Source organism: Malus sylvestris, chromosome 16 (assembly GCF_916048215.2).
Source record: "Malus sylvestris chromosome 16, drMalSylv7.2, whole genome shotgun sequence".
In the NCBI taxonomy this organism is placed as follows: Eukaryota; Viridiplantae; Streptophyta; class Magnoliopsida; order Rosales; family Rosaceae; genus Malus; species Malus sylvestris.
The window spans coordinates 27,843,399-27,854,989 of record NC_062275.1 but is presented as its reverse complement, the minus strand read 5'-3'; the positions used below and the strand labels follow the sequence as shown (position 1 = coordinate 27,854,989).

At 34.1% G+C, this 11,591-nt stretch overlaps 1 protein-coding gene and 1 long non-coding RNA gene across 2 annotated transcripts; one reads left to right on the top strand and one right to left on the bottom strand.

Moving 5' to 3' along the window:
* Nucleotides 1–1,684: 1,684 nt before the first annotated feature.
* On the bottom strand, nucleotides 1,685–3,096 carry LOC126608430 (uncharacterized). The gene is made up of 3 exons (XR_007617870.1): nucleotides 2,716–3,096; nucleotides 2,260–2,417; nucleotides 1,685–1,952 (listed from the first exon to the last, which is right to left on the bottom strand). It is a non-coding gene; the product is annotated as an uncharacterized LOC126608430 (long non-coding RNA).
* Nucleotides 3,097–10,876: 7,780 nt separating this feature from the next.
* Nucleotides 10,877–11,395, top strand: LOC126608427 (uncharacterized). The gene has a single exon (XM_050276298.1). It carries the CDS (start codon nucleotides 11,031–11,033, stop codon nucleotides 11,391–11,393), a length of 363 nt encoding a protein of 120 aa, XP_050132255.1. The 5' UTR covers nucleotides 10,877–11,030; the 3' UTR covers nucleotides 11,394–11,395.
* The last annotated feature ends 196 nt before the right edge of the window (nucleotides 11,396–11,591 follow it).

Below are 11,591 nucleotides of genomic sequence, written 5' to 3'. Positions count from 1 at the left end.
GAATATGTAATTAGGAGAATGTAATTTAAAGAAGTTAGATTCATGAGACCATTCTCTTTCCTATACATATCCTAAACGTTCCTGATCATAGGATTGCCAATTGGGCATAGACAGTCCGTTAAGATCAGTACGTGCTGTGTCTTTTCTCAAGGAGAGTGACTGGTCTCGAGTCATTGGTATGATTGACACCAAGACAAGCATGTAGGTGATCAATAGAGAATGAGTCCACTGAACACGATCAACGAGGAGTTATCATACTTATGTCACATGAGAACTCATGGTTGGGATAATACAAAGTAGTCCTTTGACCTAAGGCATCATAGTTGTCTTGTGGTTAAGTCTTTGATCTTTGACTATGTCAAAGTCACTCTGTCAGAGGGTGTCCACGGCGTAGTTGGGGTTAAGCCACTTAGTCATGGAGGCAAGTCAATGCGCAACAAGGGATCTCTAACCTTCAAACCGTTTGAGGGAGAATACTCTATGATATGATTAAGAATCTCTGGCCAGAGTATGAATGAGATTTAGGAAGTCGTTCCAAATCACATTCAAGGTAATCATATAAGTAAGAGAATCACATTGGATAGTAGACATGAATAAACTATCAAACCAAACAATGTGGTCAAGAGTATTGTATTAGAGAAAGACCGTATTGCATTGTAATCGTAAACTGAATAGGTTCTCCACCTCTTCTGATTAGCTTGGGTAACCATGATATACTGCTAGGTGTCACTCATGGTTTGTGGAAGCCCTAAACGTGTATAATCACTAAAGGGAGAATTGAAAGTAAGTTTCAATTCACAATCGATTTGAAAGAGTTCTAATCGCCCATTGCCTCGCTGAAAGGAACCTAATGGATCGTACACCGTGTAAGGTAGAGATTGAAGAAACAACGGAGATGAGTAATGATAATTAAATGATTTAATTATTTGTGGCAAGGATTAATTAATATGTTAATTAATCAAACGAATAAAGTTCGTTAAAGACCTCGGGTTAATTTTGGGCCTCAAGGCCCAATGGGCTTCGAACGTCAAGCCCATTGACTTAAGTTGTATGACAACTTAAGGACTAAATATTCACAAAGTCCCAAACAGCCCAATAACACCCTATGGCCGGCCATATTGATAAAGGAGTGGGTTTTGGACTTATTACAAGTTTGTCACTCCAATGAAGGTATATAAATATGATTTTATAGCCTTTTCTTTATTACGGTTTCTTTTAGAGAAAAGATGAGAACACCATGTCTCTCCCTTTCTCTCTAAGAGGCCGGCCCCCTTGGAGGAGATTAGCTAGCAATCTCTCATCCTCCACAGTTACTCATCTCTTCTTCAAGTCCTTCCTTGGTGTGGAAAAATTAGAGGTTCTCAATTTTGGGAACTTGGAGAATTCTTTCAACCATCCTCATCCAAGAAATCCATGGATTTAAGAAGCAAGGAATGAAGGCCCTCTCCTTGGGTGATTAGCCCTTGCTTATGCAAAGAGGAATCAACAAAGGTAGAAAATCTTCAACTCACTTTGTTCTTGAGTTGTGTCTTGGTTCACCTTTCTACTAGGCTTTGAATTTCATGGCTAATATTTTGTTTTTGAGTGCATACAAGCATGATTCCGCCTTTAATTGTTAATTGCATGCCATTGATGTTGCTCAAATGAACATGTTTTTCACAAAATTTCCTTTAATTGCCTGTGAGAATATCAACCTTGTCCAAACGGGGATACAAAGAATTACAATCTTGGAGAAAGAACCGATGTCGAGGTATGGGTGGAAAGACGTTAGACAGTTTTTTTAAAACTTTTGTGTCAGTGAGAATGATCTGAGTTTCATGTGGAGCAACCTTGTATTGGCCCCTGATTTTAATTGTTCTGAAATTCATAATTTCATAACTACTACCGGCCTCAATTTTTTAAGCTATAACTTCGTAATCAATATCTTTTGTAGAGGCTTCAACAGCATGGTTCTTTGTAGTTGATTAAAAAGAGAGAAAAAAAAAACCAAAAAGGAAAAAAAAGTTAAAAATACACTAAACAAACAAATCACACAAAATATTATATTTTGATATAGATAGATTTAATTGTACCCACAAACATACTCACTGGAAAAACTTAAATCATTCAAATAAAAAACATTGGATCATTGTTCAAAAAAAGTATAAAAAACACAAAAAATATAACAATTAAAAAATAAATGATAAAAAAAAAATATATATATATATATATATATATCATTATAATATGGAATAAAAAAATAACAGTATAACCACTCACCATCTCGTCAACCAAGATACAATGCAGGTTGACATGTTTTTGAACAGTGCCGATAACATTTGATTTCCATATTCTGCACACACGGACCTTTATTTTTTCCGCTTTTGTATATGGACGTAGTTGGACAATAGGGGTTACTTCCGCAAGATCCATTTAATCTACCAAAAGTGAAGAGAAATTTGATAAAAATGCATCCATTCTTTACTTGACACTAAATTCACATAGAAAGTCACAAATCCTCAACAAATGAATAATACACGAAATGAAAAAGCTGGAAAAATTGCAATACTCAATTTATAAAAATATCATGAAATCCAAAAGAAAAATGAATTTTTATTTTGGAATCCAGGCAAAACTCGAATCAGATTCTAAATGGGTTTATCAAAAATAATAATTTAATGAGAAATTAACACTGAAAGTAAATCAAAAACACAAAAAAAATTGAAATTTTCGTACCTCAAGTTTCTGGGAGGGTAGGAGTACCAGAGGGGTTTAGGTGGAAGCAAAGGACTGGCAAGAGTGATTCAAAAACAAAAGAAAAGGACTGGCAAGAGTGGGAGAAGCAAACAAAGACAACGAAGAGAGAAAACGACAACCAAAAGCAGGAGAAGCAAAGAAAAACAACAAAGAAAAAGAAAGAAGCAGAAAAAGCAAAGGAAAATTTGAGGAAAGAAGGAGATAAAAATGAAAGAAAAAGAGAGAAATACTCAGCAGAAAGTTCCCGAATGATCAACACGTGGAAGACAGAAAGCAGAGCAAAACAAAAAAATAAAATAACCAAAGGCAACCTAGGCAAGGCAGAAGACAGCGAGGCTTCTTACAATTTTTAAGCTTTGTTTTTCATGCATTCAAAATTTTTTATAATTTTTTTATTGTGTTATGTGCCACAAACCTAAATTAACTATTTTTTTTTAAAAAATATTTGTTGTCAGTTTTGTTATCATCATTTTATCTTTCTTTGTGCCCACACTCTGCAAGAGACTTTGCATGCAAATTTTTTTATAATATTTTATTGTGTTGTGTGCCATAACAGTATTCCATGCCACCTACTGAGATGTGCCGATTAACTCTTTTTTTTTTTAAATATTTGTTGTCAGTTTTGTCATCATCATTTTATCTTTCTTTGTGCCTACACTCTGCAGGAGACTTTGCATTCAAATTTTTTTTATAATATTTTATTGTCTTGCATGCCACAAACAGTGTTCCATGTGAACTACTGCAGGAGACTCGGCGTGGAATGGGGACAGGTGGGTTTCTCACAATTTTTAATAATTATTTTGTTCATGCATTCAATGTTTTTAGAATTTTTTATTTTGTTGAGCGCCACAAACCATGTGGCCTGAGTTAAGTCATATTTTTAAAATAATTTCTTGTCAGTTTTTTAATTAATTATTTTATGTTTCTTTGTGCCATAACTCGAGGATCATAGACACGTAACCTGGGAGGGCAAAGGAGGATCAACACGTGGCAATCATGGGCAATACAGGTATTTTACTGTGCGAAGAGGCAGCAAAACGGCAAAGGAAAGAAAAAACCGAGGGACAAAATTATCTCACACTGGTCATCCACAGTACCACCCTACTGGGTTTTAGTAGGGCAATACAGGTATTTTACTATGCGAAGAGGCAGCAAAACGGCAAAGGAAAGAAAAAACTGAAGGGCAAAATTGTCATCACACTGGTTATCCACAGTACCACCCTACTAGGTTTTAGTATATAGAGATATAACCAAGTAAGCTAATTTGTCAACTCTTATGGGGAGCACTTGATCCTCCGGCACATGAGTGGGGCATCCGATCCTCTAGCTACATTAACCCTATCAAGCACAACAACGAGAAGACTCGTAAGTACAAAATTTATAGTAATAAGCATTCAAATTCTAGAGTTAATGTAACTTCAAATATAAATGATATCATTATTTGTCATCTAAAGCTATCGAGTGATGTACTCATCTGTCATACTTATATTTTCACTAAAAAATGCAAGTTTGATTGTTGGAACGTTGTCATTCACTATGCACAACAAGTATAAAAGGGAAAATTAATAGAACCCAAATTCGACAAGGAAGAAGTATTCCAGAAAAGAGCTGAAATTATAACTATATTGGTGAATCATGCAAACAGCTATTCAAATGGACTGCAAGGGGTGCTTGAAAAAAGAAGGAAATCTAGGACAAAAGCAACAATTCTAGATGGTTATAAAGAAGAAGACATTATTAGCCTGTGAATTAATTAATGAATGTAATTTCATATTACATTATATGACTGGATATAAAACAATGTTGGAATTTATAACCATTTTACTTCATATTATGTAATGAAATTTCAAATTATATAATATATACCAGCTGTGGCATTTATATATAAAGTTCCTATCTGATGTGAAAATTAAGTTAACATACAAATTAAACCCTATTGATGACAATTGTAGTATTAAGCAAGTAGGGATCGTTCTAGATCAGGGATTAACTAGGGATGATAATCAACACAAATAAGACTCAAAAACACTAAACTAGACTCTATAGACTCAAAACTGACTTAAAACACTCAAAACAGCAACAAACAATAAAAAAAAACTCAATTCTAGACCTAACAAGTGATGTGGATGAAAATAAGACTTAACTTGACTCAAAAGACTAAAAGAAAACAGATTATGACTCAACTAACAAGACTTAATGAATGGGGGATTGTTTTTGACAAATTTAAAACTTAAAACAGAAACTTTGCATAAAACACTTAATAAAAACAAATTTGATGAATTGAAAAGGGTGAAGGGCTAGTTAGAGGGTCCTTCTCCACACATGACATATGCAAACATAAACCAATTTCCAGTATTGTTTCTTTAGACTATGAATGACAACACCCCAAGTTAACCGTGACTGCACAAATTAACCATCAGATTCTCCTTATTTCATTGAATTGGACGGGATACGCATCACAGCCAAATTATCCTTATCAAGTCCCCTAACTATGGAATATGCATGATAGAGACACATATCAAAGGTCATTAAGTTCTTTGAAAATCATAAGTATTGACGAGGCATTCGTAACTATGAAAAGCATGATAGTCCTGCCAAGGATACCCCATTAATATTAAACATATTCATTAATTGGTAGAGCATAAGTAAAACCAACAATACCCCATTAATATTAAACATATTAATAAGTTTACATTGTTTATGAATAAGTTTACACTATTTTTGAAACTAAAAATAAAACATATTTATTCTTCATATTTTAAAAATTAAAATATATAACCAAGTGATCCAAAAGATACGAACAAAATGAAAAAAAAAAAACCCAAACAATAGTACAAAAATAATGCCCAATAAAGCTCCAACAAATTTTACCAATTACCTACACACACCATCCCCGTGCAAACAAACTTACATTAATGCATGTAGCCAAAATTGTATTTCCAGAAAATAGAGAACAAAAAACCAGCAAAAGGTCCTCATTTCTCCGTATCACCCATTCTCCATCATCCAAGTTCTTCACAAAAAAAACTGAGCAAAAATTGTTGAACTCCATAAACAACTTCTTCGCAAAAATCTATGTAAAGAACAAACCAAGGTAACAATCTTACTCTAATCCTCCACAAATGTAACAATTTTATACTTAGTTCACTACTTGCATAAATTAGATCAACTCGAATCAACCACAAACACTGACATGCAAGAACTCAAACATCATTTTCGTAAAATCAACGTTTTTCTCTTTACTCAACATCATTTCATCACAGATCCACAAAACTACCATTTTTTACTTAGATTGTAATGTATAAACATATGTCATCTTACATTTCACTTACTACAATGATTTCATCTTTGTACTTTACTCGCTTCAACAAAAATAAAAAGATTTCTGCAGATCATCAAAATATTTTGCGTTTTTTCAGTTTCATAAACAATCCCTTATGTTGGTACATTTTCAAGACCAATTTGCAAAAATATCTTCAGTTTCATAAACAGTTTACAGAATATCTTTAGTTTCAAAAATAGTTTGAAAAAATATCTTCACTTTCATAAATAGTTTGCAATTTAGCTTCAATTTAAGAAATAGTTTAACAACTATCCTATTGTACTCTTCTATTTGCACTATATTCATCTATAAGAAAATATAAAGTTTAGTCTAGTTATAAAAGTAATTGATATTTATACAAAATAGTGTGTCCTCGTATTTATTTTTTATTGGTCATGAAGCTTGCATTCAAAAATCACTGTTTTTACAGAAGGTCTTAGTTAACATAAAACTCCAAATGTCAAGCTCAACCAAAACCAATCATATCAACCACCACCAAAATGACGCAACAAAAGAAAATGGTCGGAAAAACAAAAAAGATATCACGTACAAAGAAAGAAACCATTTATCTACAAATTGGAAACGTTACCGAATAAGACATTTTGCAGAACCAACGCAAAGCACACAAAAAAAAGGGCACAAAAACAACCACAACAAAGACAAAAAAAAAAAAGGAAGTTAAAGAAAAGAATGAAGATGCATCAAAGAATCAAAGAGGTAGAAGAAAAACTTTCAAACTCTGCAACAATAAACAGTGACTAAGACAAAAAAAACAAAGAAAAAGCCAATGCTGTTTCCGAATCAAACAAGCAACAAAATCAAGAAGGCACGGTCCATAATGAGGGAACCCAACAAACAACTGAACATGATGATAGACAACAAACATTCCGGGAGAAAATTGTGACATTGATGGCAAAAGTAACAAATCAAGAATTAGACACTAAAATTATAAAGACAATGATGCTCTCGAGAAGAATGGTGTGCAAGGCAAAACACAAACACTCGGAAGTACAACAACCCAAAAGAAAAGGAAAGTCATAGGAGACACTCCCTCATTCAGTCTGGATTTAAAAGACAAGCCATCATAACAGCTAATGTGAAAATTAACTCGACACACAAATTAAACCCTATTCATGACAATTGTAGTGAAGATGTAAGTAGGGATCGTTCTAGACCGGGGATTAACTAGGGATGCTAATCAACACAAATAAAACTCAAAAACACTAAACTAGACTCTATAGATTCAAAACTAACTTAAAACACTCAAAACAGCAACAAACAATAAAAAGACTCAATTCTAGACCTAACAAGTGATTTGGACGAAAATAAGACTTAACTTAACTCAAAAGACTAAAAGAAAATAGGTTTTGACTCTAAAAACAATACTTAAGAAAGAGGGATTTTGTTTTGACGAAATTAAAACTTAAAACAGAAACTTTGCATAAAACACTTTAAGAAAACAAATTTAGTGAATTGAAAAGGGTGAAAAGCTAGTTAGAGGATCCTTCTCCACACATGATATATGCAAACAAACCAATTCCCAATTATTATTCCTTTAAACCATGAATGACAATGCCCCGAATTAATTAGATTGCACCAATTGATTCTCAGATATCCCTAGATTCATTGAATTGAATGGATAACGCATCACAACCAAATTATTCTTATCAAGTCCCCTAACCATGGAATACGCATGATAGAGACACATTTCAAAGATCATTAAGTTCAATGGAAATCATAAGCATAGACGAGGCATTCATAACTATGAAAAGCATGTTACTCTTGCCTAGGATTTACCTAACACGATTGTGACTAGCAACTGTTACTACTTGTGAATATAAGTTCATAACGATTAGATGAAACCCCCTTATACTCTAGCATCAAATTCATGCATGCAAATTAAGTGTCGACCCTCAATTAACATACACAAACAAGTTTTAATAACTTACATAAGCAAATCACATTCAAGACTCAAGAGACAATAACTGGATTTAATCAATTCATATAAAACATATAATCATGGCTTCGAATTCACCTCGAACTAAAAAGAAATTAGTTCCTCATGTCTTTAAAAATATAAAATTGAATTAAAAGCAACATTGAAACAAATCTAAGGATAGAAAGAACCAAGAACGCCCCAGCAATTCCAATGGCAGATTTCGAACTCTCCCTTGGATTGCAAGTCACACCACAAACTTCTCCTTCTCCTTCCTCCACGCAATTGAGCCTTTTGAACTCTCTGAAATCTCTCAATTATATCTGAATGTATGAGGGCGTGGGTGGTTTGATTTATGTGGCAAGGATGTGTATTTATAGGCTGAAATTCATGGCACAATCCCTAAGGATTTGGATTGCACAATCCTTGAGGAAAAGGACTAGGGTTTGGCAGAAATCCAAAAGGAAAAGGATTAAAGTTTCCTAGTAGATTTTAGGCTTCTAGAACAAGGAAAAACGCCAGATTTATAGGACCTTCTAGAAAGGGTGCTCACGGAACCAATTTAGGTGTTTCTAGAACATAAAGGTGCGGCATAAATGTAGGGAAAGGATATACCTTCTAGAAATCAAATATTTAGGTCCTCTTACAGCTAGATTTAAGGTACAAACTGATTTAGATAAGATAAGATAGGATAAAGCTAAATTAGGCAAGGATAAGATAAGATAAGGTTGGATAAGGTTTTGGATAATGTTCCTTCTTTGAGCTAATTCCTTGTCTTCTTTGACTTGAATTTATTTCCTTCATCTTTTCAGCACATTCTAAGCCTCTTGAACTTCAAATTCGTCCATCCATCTTGCTGCATTCATAAGCTATCCATTTGATGCCCAAAACTGCCTCAAAATGCTTCAAATTGCACTTTCTTGCCAACTTTGTCATTTGGACCTACAAACACACGAAAATAGGTCAAAACACTAGAATAAGTAAGAACTAACTAAGAAAATGCAAGAAAACAAGCTAACTAAGTCGCATAAATATGCTCCTATCAACAGCTGAATGACTTTCCACCAATAAATCACACAGACAAAGGTATGAAATGGACCTAACTTCAAGTGTACAAGATGCTGAACCAGATGACAACAGCAGATTAATTCAGGTCAGCTTAACAGAGAACACGTAACTACTATGAACGCTCTTAAATCAACATTCAGTATACAAAAAAACTTTCCTTGTATAACAATACCAACTTATTATATATCTAATTTTTTTTCACTTTTCTGCAACAATGAATACTGGACAACAGAAAGTACAGATTTCAACTATTACCGAATAATGGTGTTGAAAGAAGATTTGCACAGTTTGATGGCAAACGGACCTATATCAACTCAAATAGTTGACTCTTTTTGCTACATGAAAAGAGAAAAAGAGAACACCAAGGAAAATAAATGAACTTCTATGTCTCCACAACAATATTTGTAAGTTTATAAATAGTTTTCCAACCTATAACTTTTCAATCAACTGTATGCATTATAAAGTTAAAAAATAATACAACTAATGTTATGTGTATGTAGTTATATGAACTTATAAAATATGTGATTATGATGTTTCATGCATATCAAACTATATATTAGTTTCATGAATCATTCTTTACTAAACTTGATTTTCATTAAACCAACAAAACATAAACGAACAAAGCATTAAAGCAACTATGGAAAAAAAGGAAAGACTCTACAACCAATTGATGGACCAATATGGAAAAGTATCAAAGATTTTCTTCCCATTGTTTCATTACAACCACTTTTCCTTGGTAGTTTTTTGGACACTAGTACTACATAAATGACCCATTACAATTCCCTACGATAAAGTTGATAAATGAAGATCTGGAGTTTGATTGCTACTGGGAAAATTGCACAATAATGGTAAGGAAAGAAACAAACAATCTCTAAAAAACTCTATCATATTTACTGAAAAACAAGTATATTATTGATCTCTACAATTTTATTCAAGGCAAGTTCGTCCAATATTGGCTTGATAAGGCAAGAGAATCAACAAGGAGTGATGCAAATCTTATGGATTCAGCTTAAAACACAATGAAGAAAATTAATTCCATCAAAAGTGCATTTGAATTCCAAATCAATGAAGACAGGACATGTGCACAACAGAAATCAACTTCGTAAGTAAAAAAATTTACAACATTTCTACTTCTACATATACTTTGTGTTTTCTGCAATTTAAGAAACAGTGTAAAATTTTCATATAGTTTCAGAAATAGTGTGTTTGATTTTGTTTGATTTTTATTTTTTTGCAGCGTTATCTATAACAAACTTTGTTTATACCATATTTAGGGCCTCGTATTTAGACCTTTGTATAAATACTCGGGGAACTTAAATGTAATTATGTAATAAAGGAAGGGGCAAATATGTAATAAGTGAGAAGTCCTTATTCTATAAAAGGACCCCTCACCCTCACAATTGGGAGAGGCCAATTCTTAGGCCTTAAGCTCTCTCATCCTCTCACATCCCCTCTCACATTACAAAGGTTTTCTATCCCTCAGAAATACATAATCAGTGTGGATGTAGCCCAAACCTTGGGGTGAACCACGATATATCTTCTGTTATTTACATTTCTTGCAGATTCACGGTCGGATTTACATTGTTCCAAGACCTCCGGTTTTGTGCATCAACATTTGGCGTCGTCTGTGGGAATCGATACGAAAAGTTGTGTCGCTTCTCTTTCATTTTTTCACATCCACTGTGAATCTGCAAAAACCCACAAACCTCACTGGATTTTTCCAGAAAAAAACATTCACTAGCTCTGAGTTACTTTCTTTCTTCATCCATTAGCATTTTGTTCCAATATTTTCAGTCTCAATGGGTGCTTTCCGAGGTGTTGTCGAGGGAACAGCTGCTTCATCTTTTCGATCGATTCTCCTTCCTCACATCTCAGCCTGAGGTGAAGAAAAGAATCGCAGATGGTGTTGAGGACAAGCATAAAGCTATAGCTGTAACTACTGCGATCCAATAGGAGATATTTTTGGAGATGGGGATTGATCCAAGATCTGGCCTATCGTGCTTGGGAAAGGTGAATGTTGAATACGAGAATGATCAGGATGTGATGATTCAGTTTTATAAATTCATTGCAAGGGAGGAGATGTCATGTGACGAAGCTGAGCTTGGAGCAGAGGAATTTGCTGAAAAGATGCATAGTAAAAACCAATTACAGGAACTGGAGATGCTAAAGCACATGCGTAAATTTCCCAAGGATGATCAATCTGCAATCCTCGAGAAGTTGCATCAGCAGATGGAAAACGCCAACTTTGATGGTGCTACATCTGTTTTGTCATTGGAGCAGATTCAGGAGATTATTCGAAGGAGGGTGTCTCCTTTATTTGACCTGAGATAGATTGGGATATATATCGATGATGCAAGCCCATCTTCACCGACCTGACCCAAGCCCTAATTTTGCTCAAGCAGAAGCTGATCGTGAAGTCGTCGAGTCACCGAGTCGACTCGTCCATGATCTCCGAGGTGCTCCAGATCTCCAGATCTTCAAAGAAGTCTGTAAATTTGGTATTCTGAAAAATGCAGGAGCAGAGACCGG